At 37.4% G+C, this 19198-nt stretch overlaps 2 protein-coding genes across 9 annotated transcripts in view; one reads left to right on the top strand and one right to left on the bottom strand.

The window, feature by feature from the left end:
• The window catches only part of CHP1 (calcineurin like EF-hand protein 1), a 36680-nt gene extending 33695 nt beyond the window's left edge, over nucleotides 1-2985 (bottom strand). Inside the window, exon 1 of the mRNA XM_011354940.2 lies at nucleotides 2718-2985. Within this exon, the coding sequence (XP_011353242.1) occupies nucleotides 2718-2784 (67 nt within the window). The 5' untranslated portion in view covers nucleotides 2785-2985. The remainder of the gene's footprint in view (nucleotides 1-2717) is intronic.
• Nucleotides 2986-3076: 91 nt separating this feature from the next.
• EXD1 (exonuclease 3'-5' domain containing 1) overlaps nucleotides 3077-19198 on the top strand; it is a 27585-nt gene continuing 11463 nt past the window's right edge. The window contains exons 1-9 of one of the 8 annotated variants that reach the window (XM_011354937.2): nucleotides 3077-3280; nucleotides 3395-3480; nucleotides 3598-3712; nucleotides 5885-6070; nucleotides 8060-8128; nucleotides 10987-11038; nucleotides 11340-11467; nucleotides 14238-14296; nucleotides 17189-17275. In XM_011354937.2, coding sequence (XP_011353239.1) covers nucleotides 5938-6070; nucleotides 8060-8128; nucleotides 10987-11038; nucleotides 11340-11467; nucleotides 14238-14296; nucleotides 17189-17275 — 528 coding nt within the window. In that variant the 5' untranslated portion in view covers nucleotides 3077-3280; nucleotides 3395-3480; nucleotides 3598-3712; nucleotides 5885-5937. The other 7 variants (XM_011354936.2, XM_023527768.1, XM_011354938.2 and 4 more) reach the window with 7 other exon arrangements.

Genomic DNA, 19198 nt, shown 5'->3' with positions numbered 1-19198 from the left:
GTGAGAATCTTATAAAGTAGGTACTATTATTCCCATTTATAGATGATGAAATTGAGACTTACAAGTAATTATTACCTAGAATTACTTTCCTAGAATCATTTAGAGATTAAATTTCAAATACCAGCTAAACTAGTGATGCATAAATTCCAATCAGTTTAGACTTGTGAAAAATGTATAAATATAATCATCAATTGCAATGCAAAGCTTTCATATTGAATGTAAAGTCAGTCTTCCTCAATTATGCTGCACTTTCTTACTGGCAAAGGGAGTAGTGAACTATTATACTTGCTCTTAATTTGAAGTTTCTGATTGATAGTTCCCCAAACTCTTAATGGAAAAAGAAGCAGATGAAAATAGGACAAATTCCATCTCTCTGCTCCACCCTCAGGTATGTTTTTATTCTTCTAAACCTTTTGCATCATGCTAAAATTACTACTTTAAAAATCAACTCTGCAATAATATTGTAATAACTATGTATGGTGTCAGATGGGTACTAGACTTATCAGGGCGATAACTTGTGAGTTTTATAAACGTCTAATCACTATGATGTACAACAAAAACTAATATGATAATGTATGTCAACTGTAATTGAAAAATAAAAACATTATTAAAAAAATAAAGTAAAAATCAATTCTACTGATGGGATAAACTGATGGCTCAACTCCCAGGGTGGAGGAATGACTGTGTACCAGGCTAGGGGGCAATGCTCCTAGAAACTACCCATAATACCCTAATTTATCCAATTCTAATCTGTTCATGCTTGTATCAAGGCTGGATTCCTGTCCTCCACAAGACCAGCCCCCACAAGGCCTCTGTCTTCTCTGAGTTCTGCAGGTGGGGTGCAACACAATTTCAGTTACCTTACGTTGTGATGCTAATCCTAACTCTTCCAGGATTATCTCCATTACCGAGTTGTGGGTGTCTTTTGTCACCATCCGCTTTGAGTATCAGCATAGTAGTGAACACAGACATTGCAAAAATTCAATGAGCACTTGTTTCATTAGGTTTTCTGGCTCAGTACACATACATTTGCACTGGTTATGGTTAAGAATCTCCCTCAGGCTTGATTCATTTGGGAGAACTAGGAAAACAACTCTTGAGCAATACTTAATTCTATGTGTCCACAAGTTACACAGTAAAATAACCCAGAGTCCTATAGCAATCCAGTCCTTTTTTACTTGGTCAAATGTAAATAAATCAGAATGAGATTACTGGTCCCTTCATCTTGAAACAAATATAGCTTTTTCCCAACCTCACTGTGGTTTACACTTCATCATTAACGTGACTTTTAATTTTAGGCACAAATGCTTTAACTCTGGTGTCACCTTAGACCTAACGTAGTTCTTATATTTACAAGTGTGGCCAGGAGTCATGGCCACAAAATGTAGTAAAATGCTTACTAAATCCAAACTGCCTATATTTCTACTCTTTGAGTTAAAATGTCATAAATAGACCATAAGGTCAAATGGCCAAATACTGCACATTATAAACTGCTAACTCATTCATTTAAAATCATGAAAGAGACTGCGTTGGTAGGTGTTGATCTCATTACCATTAAAGGTCTTTATGGAGAGGCTTAATGGCCATATGTTAGGGTATGCTGAAAGCAGTAAATCACTCTGACAAAGAATGGAGCCAGATAACATCCCTTCCAACTAGAACGTTCTAGAAAGTTGAATTTGTCAGAAAGCACAGGAAAGCATTTAATTTATCTCAAGCCACCACTGCCTGAGTAATTCTGTAGTTCTCCCAGCATCTTTCAATATTATCTGCATATAGGCCACCGAGTTACTTACTGGTCACCTAATAATCAAAGACAGGTATCATGAAAAAAAAAAAAATCTCAGATGCTTACGTAACTCATGTAAAATACATGTGTTGAATTACCAAGAGAAAATATTGTACGCATTATCAAGGGCTATATAAATGTATCTAATGCTGTTTTACAGAGCTTCTGGATTCCCAAAGCCCTGTTGCCCCTTGGTTCAGGTTAATGAGGAAAAGAATCAGTTCCTAGTACAAATTCACACTGAGATCGCTGGAGCACATCCAATTTCCATAACGACTGCATAAAGTACACCAGCACAGTAGAAATCAATATATGTGAAATTAGAACAGCAAGCATCCTCAGTGTAAGTAAAAACGGGTGGTTAAGGTATCTGCTTTTTCACAAGTTCAGAAGTCTTTTACTCGCAGACCCCTGATTCTTTAAAGGTCTCCTGTCACCAGGTCACGTCTTCCAAAGTTTTACTACACAAGTTTACTTTCTGTGTTTGTTTTTCCAATTGTGGCAAGAATTTGTGATTTCCCTCAGATGTCAATGTTTTTAAGTCCTTGCCCAGAAATGTCACAATAATGGATTATGTTTTCTATAGAGTCCATCCAGAGTTCCTGAATTTGAGGTTGATGAGAGTAAAGATAAAAGAAAAAAGATCGGTTGAGGGGCTTTCATGAGCAGGAAGAAGAGAAAGCAGTGTCTGCTTTAGGGTGGTCGCGACTCCCGCTTTTGAGGCGAAGGACAGCCCTATAAAGAGTTAGAACCCCTGTCCAGGTAGCTTTAGCTGGAACAGGTCTTCCAGCCCTTGGCCCCGAAGCCCCAGCGCTGGAGGCTGCCCAGGACCTCCGCAACCCCAGCTACACATCTTAGTGACCGCCGCCCTCGTCTTGAAGCCAACCGGAGGCGCTCGACCGCGTTACTACCCCCCACCCGAACTCACAGCCAGTCTCCTTCTTGATCTCTTCGAGCTCTTCATCCCGCAGTAACGTGGAGGCCCGAGACCCCATCACCCAGCCGGAAGGCTCCTCCGGGAGCAGTGGTGCCAGAAGCGACGGCGGCAGCGGGAGGGAAGGAAGGGAGGGAGGAACCGCCAGGGGTCAAGAAGGAGGAGGATAGCTTTACCAGTGCGGACCGCGGAGGGAACCCACGGCTGGTGCGCGCAGGAGGGCGGCCCCGAAGGTGGCCAATTAGAAGCGAGGCTGAGCCCAGCGCAGGAGGCGACGTCGGCTACCCCAGCTCCAGCCCCGGAATGAATCAGCCCAGCGCCAGGCTGGGTCTTGCTAAAGACGGACCACGCCTCCGGAACCGTGATGCAACCGGCCTTAAAAGGGCAATGCCACTCTGGCCGTAGTGACCGCAATTAAAAGGGCAACGCCATTGACTCACCGTTTTTGCAACAAACTAACCTGTGGCTGGCAGTGTAGCCAAGCAGTTTCTCACAGAACTCTAACACTAGAAATCCCACTGTCCGGGAGGAACGGATTGCTCAGAGAAATAATAAAAGTAAGTAGACAAAACGTCGCTGCGGGGAACTCTAGGGTGTTCCTCCTGGGAACAGCATGCTGGGAGTTGCACCTCCTCATTTTTCCTGGCGTTCCTCTCTCCTTCCGGCCACAGGGGGCGCTCAGAAGTCGAGGTCGCGCGACGATTGGTATCTCTGGAAACTGTCGGGCTGCCTCCGCTCAGCTGTGCGGTCCTCAGCCGTGCGTACTTTTCTCTAGTCCTTTGATAACCGCCACCGCGAGCTTGGAACTGGCTGAGAGTTTTTCTTAACAGCAGGCCCTCTTTTTAGTTTTTAGTTTTTAGTTTTTAGTTTTTAGTTTCGCTGAAGCTCGAGGAACTCACCATTCGGCCGAAATTGAGACAGGATTTCCCAAACTTCCTTCGGGAAAAAAAAAAAAAAAACCTGACGGCAGAGGAGAGTGAATTCCTAGCGTATGGCCCACCATTTATTTGAAGTGTCTTATTTTGCTTTAAAAATGGGGAATTTTGCATTTTACCTTGTGGCATATTTTTGTGTGTTTTCCTGAAAACGTTTAAATCCACTCGTTAAATTAGTACACCCTCTCAGGTGAACCAGTTCTATTCCTGTAGCTTCAATGCCTTTACACTCCTTCCCCGTCCCTCGATATTAACCTTTTGTACAGAACCGGTTTGAGATATGGACGAAACAAGTTCTGACCACCATCACTTAGTTCCTAAACACTAGGGGACTTTCTTAGCAAGCTGCCGGAGCCAACTTAGGTTACTAGTTTAAAGCTTGACGTAAGGCTTTGACTGCTGCTTAGCATGAGACTGAGGTCCTAGTCTCACCGAGTTGTTTTTGTGATTGATGTGCTTATGTCGGACCTACCGATGACGTCTGCCTTCATATGCAGTGTGACATGTGCCACAGGAGTATCTTCATCTTCCGAAATGAGTATGGTAGAAAAACCTTGATGTTTGCGACATCAATGTCCCTTTTTTGAGTCTGCCTTGAAGCCCATGTCCAGATCCTTACCTTACTTTTTTCCTTCCTAATCTTGAATCTTAACCATTTGCAGCTGTCCTCAGTCAAAGCTTTCTTTGCTTTGTTAATGTTTTTCTGATTTAACATTTCTTAAATATCCTTACTGCCCAAGCATTTCACAGACTTTTATTTCTTATATTTTTTTAAATATAAATTATTTTTACCCTCTATTAAGGGCTGTTTTTTCCAGTTTTATATACTCTATTGCTTCTGTAAAAATTCCCCTTTTGCTTGTTGAACTGACTTGAACTAAAAAGAATTATTTTCTCAGGTGCTCTGGTGACTTGTTTGTTTGATGTTCTCTCTGGATACGTAACACTTGGTCTTGCTCTGGACTGTACGTACCCTCCAGTAGAGGCCTGTTTTTAATTCGGGTTTCATTACTTTCTAAATGTGTGACTTTAGGCAGATTTCTTTAATCTTTAGGCCTCAGTTTCTACATCTGTAAATTAGGTGATGGTTGTTATAGGCAGCAAATAACATTTGTGCAACCATTTGCTAGACCTTAAAATATAAAAATATACATTATTTATCTGGCTAAAATGCTGTGTAACTTCTCACCTTCCTAGTTGAATTAGGCCTCATTATTTCATCAGTGTTTTATAGTTAAAGTAAGTTGCAAAATTCACTGGTTGACTATTTCTATTGTGGCAAAGACAAGCAGCTTTTACATTTAAACCACTGTAGAGGAACATTTATCTGGGATTCTGACTATAAGGACACCCAAATAACAGGATTGTTCTAAAATACTTTTAAAAAAGCATTCATCTTTTAAATTACAGTAGTATACTAAAGAATATGTATATCTACTATGAACGATAGTTATTTCTACAAGGTAAAATATTTGTACATTTCTACATTGTTATCATTCTTTATAAAGAGCACACATCATTTTTACAAAAACAGTTGAATTTTACAAAACCACTGTATGGCATGTGGCAGTTTAATCTGTCAGATTGCACATGACTAGTTGATGATACTACAGCAGCCTGGTCCCTGAGCTGTGGTCAGAGTTGGGTGAAGGGGCCCTTGCAATGCCATGGAAGTTGGATTGGTAATGCATAACTTGTGATAGTCCTAAATCACTTACTCTTCGCTTGGTAACAATGTCAAACTCTGGAAATGTTACTAATCTAGAAGAGGCCAGATCCAGAAGAGGTTAGATCCCAGACATTTTTGGGTAAACAATTTGTTGCAGCATGTATTAGCAAGTGTTTTGCCAGTATCCATTTTTTAAATTTGTTTAGTTGTTTTTTGGTTGGTGTTAAAAAGATATATGTATGTGCCATTAAAAAGCCTCTAAATATTCTGCTTGTTCATTTAGCTAAGGAAAGAAAGGTGGTATTACCCTATTTTATAGACCAAGAAGTCAAACCTACCTTGCCTGAAGTCTTCCGGTTTTCAGTTTCTCATGTATAAATTAGAGTTGGTACTTGCAATGATCCTTTTCTTTTATCATTCTAAAAAGATGAATAAAACTTAGTTACTCTCATGTTTTTATTTTTCTTCTTCCTTCCAGGTATGGGGAAAGGGTAAATAGCCCCACTACCCCTCCCCCCCAAATACTTTAAAAACCATAGATCTGTTTTATTGTCAAGTGTTTGGATACTTAAAGAAGATTATTTGAAGACTGCTTTTAGAATTTAAAAGCATGGATCCCAGCAGTGACTACCACTTCCTGAATCAGATTTTGTGGAGAAGGGTGAAACTCACATTGGTTTGTGGCATCTTTGAGGGAGTGCTCCAGCATGTGGACCCTAACAAGATTGTTGTCCTGAAGAAAGGTCTCATTTTATTTTTCATAATCTTCTGCCTTTTAAGAGGTTAATAACTGAGTTTGGGTGATGGCTGTGTGCTCCATTAGCAACTGGTAAGGAGGCATTATTCCTATTTTAGGGAAGAGGTGGGAGGAAGGTAAGAATGCTCTTTTCCTTAGCAGAGCAACATGGCTGCTGTGCTAGCTTGTCCCCACATTTATAGTTTTACTTATATGATAGTGGAAATTTTCAATATTGAATTTCAAAATTCAGTAGAATTTTTTAAATTGGGTTACTTCTTTTAATTTCTCTCCATGTGCACCTTGAAATTAAAAATAATCACTGTATTAGGTTCTAGACTTGCTTTCGGCTTCAGCAGACAAATCCACAAATACGGTAAGGAGTTAATTTTTCTCATGCAAAAGGAAGTCCCAGAGGTAGACTGCTAAGGAATAGTGAAGTGGCTCAAAGATGCCAAGAGAGACCAGGTGTTTTGTGCTCCTGCTCTGCCACCTCAGTGACCATCTGTTATCCTCATGGTCACAAGGCAGCCTTTACACGTCCCAGCTTCAATTCGAATTCATTATAAAGGATACAACTCAGGAACAGCCAAGTGGAAGAGATGCATAGCATGAGACACATGGGAAGAGGCTTGGAGTTTCTGTGCCCTGTCTGGGTGTGCCACTCTCCTCCCTCCTCCACATGTTCACCTTGAAGTTTCAATATATAGGTTTTATTCAGCTCAAATATTGACTTGTTATGATAGTTGTTTTCCTGGCATGATAAATTTTCAAGCTCACAATTGAAACATGTATAAATGGCCTTTGAGAAATTAGTGTTATTGTTAAGCCATGGTATGGGTTAAAAGAGACCTTTGTGGGCTGTGATTGAATTATACTAGGCTTTTGCGATATTCATTCATTCAGTCATTTACTGTTAATTTTTTATCCCAGGCACTGTGCTATAAAGCAGGGATGTAAATAATAACATGGTCCCTGTCCTCCAAAAACGTAGTCTAGTAAGGAGATAGAAAAGCAAGTAGAAAGATATACAATAGCACAGTGTGATGTCCCCTCTAATAGAGGGACACACAGATAGTATGGAAACACAAAGATTCAGCTAATTTAGATCTGGGAGTGGCAGAGTTGGGACAGTGGGGAAGGCTTCCCAAAGGAGGAATTGGTGATGGAACTTCATCCGGATGAGTAGAAGTTAACCAAATGGGAAAAAGGGGGAAAGTTGTTTTAAGCCAGTGGTTCTCAGACTTTATCTGTGCATCAGAATCACATGGAAGACTTGTTAAAACACAGAATGCTGGGCCCCTTCTGAGAGTTTGTGATTCTTAGGGTCTGGGATGGGGCTCAAATATTTGCTCTTCTAACAAGTTTCCAGGTGATGCTGATGCTGTGCTGGAGAACCACACTTTGAGAGAATCATTGTTTTAAGCAGAAGTAGCAGCATGTACAAAGCAATGTGGAACAACCTGAAAGATTTTTAAGTGGGAGGCATATAAATTTTCAAGTTAGTTGCCTGAAATTTTTAATGCTGTGTCAGGAACCATGCTCAGCTGTTAGAAACAGAGTTGGATTGTTGTCCCTGGTAGTATTTTTGAGCGTGTAGCATGACATGAAACAGTGTGGACTCTAGAAGTAGTTGGCTACCTTAAAATTCCTTCTGGAGTTAGGTGGAGTAAAAATCATTTATTTTTAGTTAACACTAGGAAATGTAATAAATAGATATAGTCCTTAGCCCTAATGGCCTCAGAATAATCTTGGGAGAAGTTTAAATCCAGTGTGTTACTACTGCCCCTTTATTTTCTCTTGGAACATTCTGGAGTTCCCTCTTATTTCCAAGCTATAGCTTTGCAATTTGTTATCGACTCTTCCTTGCTTGGGGAAAATAATTTGAGGATTTTTCTAAAACTCAGATTTGGGCACTTTTGAGAGGCATCATATTTTCTTATAGTTTCAGGGAATGTTATTTTTTATTAACCAAATAAATTGTTTTCTGTAACAGTGAAGAATGTGGAGACTGGTCGAAGTGTCCCAGGAGTGAAGATGTTTTTTGGGCATGAGATTTTGAATGGTAGGAGCTTTATGTTCCCTGAATGCTGCTATTGGGATTTCCAGTAGTAATAAATTCACTGTTCTATCTCATACCAGTATTTGGAAAAAAAAAAAAAATGAGATGCTACCTTGCCTTTAATATTGCATTTATGAACTCTTAAAGTTGGTATTTGAGAATTGACCCTTATCTTACTATTTCAGTGGATAATATGAGTAGAATAGTCTTAGAGAATTTTAATCATCTTGGTTTTACAATGTGAGGATAGCTGGTGCTTGTTACTAGAGACTAAGCCAGCAGGCAGAGTTAGAAATCTGAACAGAAAGGAATTTGTCTTGCTCAGCAAGCGAGTTTAACACTACAGGTTTACACTGCATTCACAGTCACTTATTTGAAACCTTGGGGCCAAATATTTTGGCATCCAGAATTGTTCTGGACCTATGGAAAACCTCACACACGGTATATGGTGTTCATATTACATAATACCTCAAGCAGATCTAGGCAGCACTCTGTAATAAAGCACATTTATACAGAGAAATGGGTGGATAATCATACTAAGTAGAATAAAATAGGACTATAAATAATAAGTCAGTTTAGGTTTTGCTGCCAAAAGATTTATAAAAATTTTTTGGTTTTCAGAGCTTGTGAGATTTTGGAATAGCAGGAAGCAGACATGTTCTTTGTTTCTACCAGCCAAAGCCATTTAGCAAGAGTAGGTCCAATTGTTTGCCTAAAAGAGTAGATATAGAAGCTCATCTGGTCAGTGTGCTTCAGACAGGCCAAATGGACTAAGAAAAAAGGGCTGGGAGCAAGAACTATTCTTGCTTTCAAGAACTCAAAAACAAAAAGCTCTCCAAGGAGGAGTAAAGATCAGTGTGGGATGAAGCGGGTAGGGATGAAGGAGTAGGAGATCTAGGACCTTGTAGAGCTGTGCATGTCTTACCATTGGGGCAGATATGAGGAAAGGAAAGGAAAGAATTCCTATAAGTAAGAGATTACTGCTACTTGAAAGATTACTTTGTTTTGTGAGAGAAGTAGAATTTAAGGAGAAATGAAAATCTTACCAAATTAATGACTGCCAATCCAGACTCACTTCAAGGCAGACAAGCCCAGACAACTATCTAACTGATTTCTCATAGAGTACACTACTGTAAACACTCTGTTCCTTGAACAACTTTTGATAATGCTGGTGGTGGTGGTGGTGGTGGTGGTGGTAGTGGGATTCTTAATTATGTTTTAACTATTAGCCTTTGCAGAGGAGCAGAACTCTGGACTGGCACAAAACTAGGCTATCGATGGATTTATATAGAGAAGTGAAAGAATCACTATTACTGTCTCCCTAACTCAGAAGGAGGCTAACCGCTGACTAGCTCTGTGATCTGTGCTCATGGATTTCATCTCCTCCTAAATTCTTTCTCAGAATTTGGCCTTTGTTCATAATTTTTAGGTTCAAACGATGACCTTTTCCTTCTTTGCCCTGTGGCTCAATCAGCCATGGAGGGGTCTTCCTGAAAAGCACCTTGAATAAGAATTATCAAGGTGAAGAATAATAATTTACTAATTAATGTTTTTAGTGAATTTTACTTTCTCTGCCCCAGACTCAACACATAGTGGCCCCTGAGAGACTTTTTCCCCGCATAAAGTACCTAAGTGTACTTAATTGAATCTAAGAAACCATTAATTATAAGATACACTATTACTTTTCCCAATCTAAGAAAGAAAAAAAGCTGCTAATTAAATTTTCATGTGTACTTATGGTTAATTATATCCAACTTCAGAGCTGTTTAAAATGTGCATATTAGAATGAATGACATACAATATTTCCCTACATTCCTTTCACTGCTAGGTTAAAAATGAATAGTTTCAGAGTCTCTGTGGAATGTTTCTCTCATATCTTTTGTGATTTCCAATCTAGCTTTTATTACCTTTCATGTCACTGAACTCTTAATGCACCAGCCCGTGAGAGTGAAAGGAACAGGTCTGTAAGTGATTTCAGAAAACCCCAGACAGTACATAGTGTGAGGGAAGTGCATTAGGATGGAAATGAATAGGGAAAGAAAAGATATCTCTAGAACCAATCTGCATGACTATGAAGGTGCCCTGGAACAAAAAGGGTAAAGAGAACATGTAGAGAGGTTCCTAATCCTGCTGAATGACCACATAGAGAGGCTGCATAGGGATATAATATTAGGAGTTTTCACAGTCTAAGTGCCCATCAATTGATGATTGGATAAAGAAGAGGTGGTACATATATATAATGAAATATTACTTTGCCATAAAAAAGAATGAATTCTTACCATTTGTGACAGCTGGGATGGACTTAGAGGGTATTATAAATAAGTTAAAGACAAATACCATATGATCGCACTTATATGTGGAATCTAAAATACAAAATAAATGAACAAACAAAACAAACTCAGAAATAGAGAACTAACTGATGGTTGCCAAGATGGGAGGGGAACTTAGTGAAAAAAGGCAAAGGGATTAAGAAGTACAAATTTGCAGTTACAAAATAGTCATGATATGTAAAGTACAGCATAGGGAATATATTCAATATTATAATAACTATATATGCCATGTGGGTACTAGACTTATGGGGGTGATCACCTTGTATACAAATGTGTAACCATTATGCTATACACCTGAAACTAATATAATATTGGATGTCAACTGCAATTGAAAAAAGAATATTAGGAGTCTTCAATACTTTGGATAGTCTTTTCTGCTCTATTGCTAGCTGATGAAGGCCTCTGTGGACTAACATTTTATTTACAATTACAGTTTATAGAATACAGTCAAATTATGGGTGGGGGCAGATGGTGGTAGTTAATTGCTTTCAGATTAGAAACTCTATTGGAAGCCATTTGTTTATTTTACAGTGGAGCTACTGGATGAAGTGGAACAAGGTGGAGAAAAAGCATCTTCGGTTAGGTATACTGGAATAATTTCTTAATTATGATGTTACCCCAATGTACACATTAGGATAGAAAGCCTTAACTTTAATTCACTTGCTGGGTAATTCCTAAAATGGCCTAAAGTAATAGAAATGAGAAGAAATAGATGAATGTTTTCTTCCATTTTTAGATAGTATTTTCAAATCAATATAACCAATAGATGAACGGGTTCTCTATGAAATGAGGTCCAGAGTTCTTATCATTGATGTGTGACAAAATCTGTATGGCATTAGCAACAAAGAACAGTTTCACCTGAGTGTTGTTTTTTGTAAGTGTAGCCTAAATACAGAAAGAACTAGCATGGATAAAATGAAAGATGAAGACCTAAATGTATGTGAGCCTCCTTCTCCTGCCCCTGAGGCACCGACCACCTCTCTGCTGAATGACTTCAAGTACAGCCCATCAGGTGAGTACTGGGCTTTCTTTATTGTGGTTCAGAACTCTTCAGAGTTGGCATAACCTTGAGTCAGGATTATGTACGGAATGCTCAGCTAGCTATTGCTTCTAGGCTCTGAATTAATATAAAATTTCATGAGTCATCCGTTTATTTAATATGCGAGTTCACACTATATTTAGACATTGGAGATACTAAGATATGGTATTCATGCCTTCATTGAGTGCTAGTGTAGGAAACAGACACTAAAAAATTAAATAAGATAAATTAAAAGTATTTCAGTAGCCTCCTAACAGATATTCCTGTTTTTACCCTTTCCCTCCTTTCAGTATCTACAATATCCAGAGTGATCTTCTGGTACATGGACTGTGTCCTCTACCACTCGAAAGTTTTAGAGGTTGAGAGATGAAGAACTATGTGTTATGCTAGTGCCAAATGCGATGAAGGGAAAAAAAGAAGTCTGTGGAGGGGGTGGCTTTATAGTTTAGAGCATCTAGGACAGGCCTCACTGAAGTGGTGACATTTGAATGGGATGGAGCTGCATGGATATCTGTAGGAAATGTTTTTTAGGCAGAAAAAAGAACAAATACACAGGTTTTGAGATAGGAACATGTCAGGATCTTGACATAACAGCAAGGAGATCAGTGTCGTTGGAGCAAGAAGGAAATGAAGTGGGGTCAGTGAATTATAGGGGACATTGTAGGTCATTGAAGGGACTTCGGCTTTTACTCTGAAGTGAGAAGAGAAGCCACTGGAGAGTATTTGGGATTTATCTTCTTTTCTAATGACTAAGAATGTTGAGAATCTTTTCATGTGCTTATTTGCCATCTGAATATCTTTGGTGAAATGTCCGTTCATATCTTTTGCTTATTTTCTTATTGTATTATTATTATTCATTCGGGAGTTCTTTATATATTCTGGATACAAGTCTTTTTTCAGATAAACTCTTTGCAAATATTTTCTCTGAGTCTGTGGTTTGGCTTTTCGTTATCTTAAAGTATCTCTCAAAGAGCAGACCTTTTTAATTTTGATGAAGTATAATTTATTAAATTTTTTCTTTTATGGATTGTATTTTTGATGTGATAACTAAGAAATTTTTTCCTAACTCAGATTTTTTCCTGACGAAGATTTTCTCCTATGTTTTCTTCTAGATGTTTCATAGTTTTAGGTTTCACGTTTAGGTCTATTGTCCATTTTTAGTTAAATTTTTTTTTTTTTTTTTTGCATATGGATATCCAGTTGTTCCAGCACCATTTGTTGAAAAGAAGATATAGTCTCCACTCAGTTACATTTGTACTTTTGTCAAAAATCAGTTGTCCATATATGTGTAGGTTTATTTCTAGACACTCTATTCTGTTACATTGACCTATTTTTTCTGTCTTTACACCAATAATATACTTGTGTTTACTGTTGATTTATGCTTGAAATCCGGTGGTTTTAGTTCTCAAACTTTATTCTTTTTCAGAGTTCTTTTGGCTATTCTGTTTTTTTGGTTATTGTTTGTTTGTTTGTTTGTTTGTTTTTGCATTTCCCCAATATTGGCATCTTAACAATATTGATTATTACAATACATTAACCCAGTCTATCTCTCCATTTATTTAGATCTTTAATTTCTCAGCAATATTTTGTAGTTCTCAGCATATGTCTTCCACATCTTTTGCCATATTTATCCCTAAGTATTCCATATTTTTATACTATTATAAATGGTGTTTTTTTAAAATTCTATTTCCCTTTGGAGAACTTTGAGCAGAAAAGCAACATAATCTGACTTCTGTTTTAACATGATCACTCTGGATATTGTATAGATAATGAAAGGAGGGAAAAGATAAAAACATGAATATCTATTAGGAGGCTACTGAAATAATTTTAAGATGAATGACTATTTTGGGACTGGACCCTAGTTGTGGCAATACGGTTGGTAACAATTGGTGGAATTCTGGATATATGTTGAGTTAGAGCATATACGATGTACTGCCAGATTAGATGTGGGTGTGAGAGAAAGAGAGGAACTACAGGTGACTTCAGGAGTTTGGGCCTGAGCAGCCTGAAGTATGGAGTTGCTATTAAACTGAGATGGGAAAGACTGTAGGTGCAAAAGGTTTTGGGAAGTTATTTAAGAGTTTAGTTTAGGTCAACCAAAGGTTTAATGTAAACCTAGAGTTGAGGATAAAGGTCTGAGATGGAGATATAAATTCAAGAGTTAGCCTATAGATCACATCTAAAGCCTTGAGACTAAATGAGATAGATCACTAAGAGAATGAGTATGAATAGAAAGAGGTACATGGACTGTGTCCTATTCCACTTAAAAGTTTTAGAGATTGGGAGATGAAGAACTGTATGTTATGCTATACCTTTAATCTTTTAAGTTAAGTAATTAACTTTCAGGACCCAGATAATTCCAAAAGTATGGACATTGGCCCATCTCCAGGACTAATTTATTTTAAACTATTATTTTTTACTATGAATATGCTTTTAAAAAATGTATGTCTTAAAGTACTCAAGACATAAACCTATAAGGAGGGAAACATTACTGGATTATAACAGAAAATGAGTATATAGTCCAATTTATAAGATTTTCATTGGTAGGGTTTTTGTTTCTTCTCAGTTGACAAACAGGATACTAATAATGTTCACTGTATGATGTGCTGATACAGACGATAATGAAATAACATTAGATATCTGAGTTGCACAAGAGTAGGCACTTATGAATATGGCTAAACTTAGTAGGATTATTCTTTTGTCAAGGAAGACGAATATATCTAATACCATCATTCTCCTGTAGAGGAAGAGGAGGTGACATACACAGTCATTGATCAGTTCCAGCAAAAGTTTGGTGCTGCTGTAAGTATTGCCCTAAATCATTCCCAGTATTGTCTGCATATTGGTATCATGTCTATGGCTCACAAATTTCTCTGTCATTATAAGATCAGTGATGTTTTTCCTAATACTTCAACAAAATATTTCAGTGCCTACTATATGCCAGATATTGTTCTGAGGTCTGGTAAAACAGTAATCCAGACAAAGTTCTAGCCCTCAAGGAGCTTACATTTTAATGCAAGAAAACAAACAAATAATTGTATATCAGCTGATGATAAGTGCTCTGAACGAAAATAAAGTGTGGTATGGTGAATAGAGTGACAGGGAGTTTCTATTTTACATAGGATAGACAGAGAAAACCTCTGTGAAGAGGTGACTTTGGAACACAGACCTGAAAGAAATAAGGGAGCTAGCTTTGTGGCTATCTAGGTAAAGAACTTAAAGAAGTTATAATAAACAAGTGCCAAAGCCCTGAGGCTGAAACACATTTGGCTGTGTAAAGGCACAGCAGGAAGGTACGTGTGGTAGAACTACAGTGAAGAGAGTGATAGGAAATGAAAGGTAACAGGAGGCAGATCAGATAGAGCTTTTTAGACATTATAAGGATTTTGAGTTTGACTTGAGTGAGAAGGACAGCCATTGGAACTTTTAGAGGAGAGTCAGAAATTCTTTTACTTATATTTTAAAAAGACCATTCTAGATGCTTTATTAGGCAATTTCTCTATAATGATATATTAATTTGAGACATGGCAGTAACTATTCAGCCTAGGGTACAGTACACAGATGGAATTCAGGGGAGTCATTAAGCTTTCTGTTTAGATGTCAGCTTATGCACGTGTGTGCATGGATGTATTTTTTTTAAGGGAGAGTTAGCTTTCAACAGATTCTACTATAAAACAACTTTATTGAGATATAATTCACATACCATAAAATTCACCAATTTAAAATGTATAGTCAACATTATTGTAATGGTTGTGTGTAGTGCTAGGTAGGTGCTAGAGTAATCAGGGGGATCACTTCGTGGATTGGATAAATGTCTAACTTTTTTATATTTAAGAAATAAAGAAATGGAAAAAACTGAAAACTTGTGAGAAACAACAACTTTTAAAAAATAAAATATTTGCGGTGATGGAGCATCAGAAAAACATAAATAAAATGTACAATTTACTGGTGTTTAGCACATTCACAGAGTTATATATCCATCTTCACCATGAATTTTAGAACATTTTCAATACCCCAAAAAGAATCCCCATCTTCCTTAGCCATCACCTCTAACCCCTCTCCAGCCCCCCAACCCCTGGAAACCACTAAACTATTTTCTGCATCTATGGATTTGCCCGTTTAGGACATTTCACATAAATAGGATTGTGCCATACATGGTCATTTGTGACTGGCTTCTTTTGCTTAGCATAACATTTTCAAAGTTCATCTATATTATAGCTCGTATCAGTATTTCACTTATTTTTATTGCCAACTATTCCCTTCTATGGATATATCACATTTCATTTATCCTTTCACCATTTGATGGACATTTGGGTTGTTTCTACTTGGGGCTATTATGAATAATGCTGCTATGAACATTCATGTACAAGTTTTTGTGTGGACATAAGTTTTCATTTCTCTTGGATAGATTACCTGAGAATGGAATTGCTGGGTCATGTAATAACTCTATGTTTAATTTTTGAGGATTGGTCATACTGTTTTTCAAAGCTGCTGTACCATTTTACATTTCCACCAGCAGGATATGAGGGTTCCAGTTTCTCCACATTCTTAACCTACACTTGTTGTTATCTGTCATTTTGATTATAGCCATCCTAGTGGTGTGAAATGGTGCCTCACTGTGGCTTCAATTTGCATTTCACTGATAGCTAATAATATCGAGGATCTCTTCATGTGCTTATTGGCTTCTTCAGAGAAATGTTTATTTTTTTGCCCACTTTTAAATTAAGTTACAAGAATTCTTTATCTATCAACAGATTCTTTAAAGGACCCATGACAACAACAACAAAACAATGGGATAAAAACTTTTGCTTTGGAAATTCAAAGAGGTAGTTGAGATTCTTATCAATAGGGAAATACAGCTTTTGGTCCTACTTTTGCAGCCTTTTTGTTGTTGATTGAGGATGGGACTGAAATTCAATCCCTCCCCCCGCCCCTTTTTTTTTGTATCAGTGATAAAACATACTCAGAAAGTAAAACACCTTATGCTCTCTGAAGGAAGATATTGTGTTTGTGTAAGTTACTATGTGCTTGTATTGTAGGGTAATTTACCTACCTGTAAAATAAAGAGAATCTTGTATCATGTAGATATTTTCCTAGTTGTAGATTAAGGATCTCAGAATTTTGTAATGTTTTGAAATCAGTGAACCAGCATGTGTTCCTGGGATACCACCCTTTCAGTTTTTGAGTAATTTAATGAATCCAAAACTTTAAGAGACCTGTTGAATTCTCGTTTCTCTGATTCTGAACAATAGATGCTGTGAGCCTCAACCACTATGTGAGTTCCCTTCAGGTACAGTAAATTGCCCTGTGCTAGGGTACTGTTTTTTGCATGAGGAATCTGGTCATAAAGACTAGAAATCTTTCTTTGTAGCATCAGTAGTAACAAAAGGTACCTGAGTTTTCAATTCTTATTAGCATTTGGGATATGAATTATTTTCTGGTTGTGGAATAATTTTGCAAAAACTAAAAGAGGATCAGAAGTGTTCAGTATGGGGGTGTGTGTGTGTGTGTGTGTGTGTGTGTGTGTGTGTGTGTGTGTGTTAAGCAGACTCTTATTTTGGATTAGTCAGATTTTGTGAATTAAAAAAATATGATCCACTTTGTTTATTGCTAATCATTTTACTTGTGCCATTCATGATGTCATAATTGCAAAATTAATTCCTTGGAGAATTTTATTTGCTTCTTTTTTTTCAGATGCTCCACATCAAGAAGCAAAGTGTCCTGAGTGTGGCAGCAGAAGGAGCTAATGTGTGTCGTCATGGGAAACTATGTTGGCTTCAGGTAAAAGATAGTTTTTTAAGAACTTCTTATTTTGAAATAATTGTAGATTCATTGGTAAATTTATTTTAATTGCTTTCTTTATGTTGCCGTTCTATAACTTGTTTGTAATGTCTTTCACTCTTTTAGTACTCAATTTATTCTTTTCCAAAGAAAAGAGTTTCTGTCTTTTTATAGGTTCGCTTATAATCATCACTGCTATCTCACGGACTGCTTGAGATCTTCTTTTCCACCTCTGTTCTCTCGCCTTAGATATACGAGGAGTTTCTCATCTTTCCTACCTGGTTGGTAGCTTTCTATAGCAGGTTTCTGAGACATTGTTTTTATTTTCCTGGACCTGGGATATGTCTGGTGTGGGTTACCATTATATCAAAAGAAGTTTGTAGTGAGTCTTGCATAGCTAGAGGTTGGGTAGCCACTTTTGGATCACACTCAGCAGCATCAGTATTTAAGAGGCGGAGGCAAGAAAACAGGCTGAATCCTCAACCAATGTCTTCTATCCTTTGAGTCAGGAACTACCTCCACCTACTGAGAGAATATTTTTTATTAGTATTGGCAATCTGCCCTCCTGAACTACTCCCTCTGGAATGTTTGCCTTCTTTAAGGAAAGGAATGGAGGTATTAAGCCCAGTTTTGCTCAAGGATTGAATTGCCTCTCTCTTGTTCCATGCACTTTCTAGGTAAACTTTAGCTTTTACATGACTAGGTTTGAGTTAGCAGCACAAATGCAAATTACTTAAAACAAACCTCTACAAGCAACAAAAGCAAAAATAAGCAAATCGGACTATATCAAACTAAAAAGCTTCTGCACAGCAAAAGAGGATCAATAAAATGAAAACACAACTCATGTAATGGGAGAAAATATTTGCAAGCCATATATCTGATAAGGGGTTAATATCCAAAATATATAAGGAATTCATACAATTCAATAGCAATAAAGAAAAAATAATAATCCAATTTAAAAATGGGCAAATGACCTGAGTAGACATTTTTCCATCAGAGAAATGTAAATCAAAACCACAACGAGGTATCACCTCACACCTATTAGGATAAAAAATACAAGAAATAATAAGGGTTGGTTAGGATGTGAAGCAAACTCTTGTATCCTATTGATGGGGATGTAAATTGGTAGAGCTGCTATGGGAAACAATATGGAGATTCCTCAAAATATTAAAAGTAGAACTGCCATATGATCCAGCAGTTCTACTTCTAAGTATATATCTGAAGGAAACAAAAACAAGATCTCAAAGAGATATCTGCATTCTTGTGTTCCTGTTGCAGCATTATTTAAATAGCCAAGACATGGAAACAACCGAAGTGTCCATGGATAGATAGATGGATAAAGAAAATGTGGCATATGTATACAATGGAGTATTATTTAGCCATAAAAAGAAAGATATCCTGCCATATGTGACAACATAGATGAACCTGGAGGGCATTATGCTAAGTAAAATAAGTCAGACAGAGAAAGACAAATATAGAGAAAGGCACTTATATGGAGAATCAGAAAAAAACAAACTAATAGAAACAGAGAGTAAATTGGTAGTTGCTAGGGTTGGGGGAATAGGGGAAATGAGCGAAGATGGTCAAAGGTACAAACTTCCAGTTATAAGATAAATAAGTTCTGTGAATCTAACATACAGCATGGTGTTATAGATAAGTATTGGATACTTGAAAGTTGCTAAGAGAGTAGATCTTAAAAGTTCTCACCACACACATACACACAAAATAACTGTGAGCTGATAGCTGTGTTAACTACCCTTATTGTGGTAGTTATTTCATAGTATATGCTTAAATCATCACGTCATATACTTTAAACTTACACAATGTTATATATTAATTTTATCTCAGTAAAACTGGGGGTGGTAGTGGAAAGAAACCAAACCAAAACCTCTCTCTACCAAAAAAGTGGACTTCCTGGTAATA

Source organism: Pteropus vampyrus, unplaced genomic scaffold (genome assembly GCF_000151845.1).
Source record: "Pteropus vampyrus isolate Shadow unplaced genomic scaffold, Pvam_2.0 Scaffold19, whole genome shotgun sequence".
Lineage (NCBI taxonomy): Eukaryota > Metazoa > Chordata > Mammalia > Chiroptera > Pteropodidae > Pteropus > Pteropus vampyrus.
The sequence above is the reverse complement of the archived record's forward strand: the minus strand, read 5'-3'. Positions and strand labels throughout refer to the sequence as shown.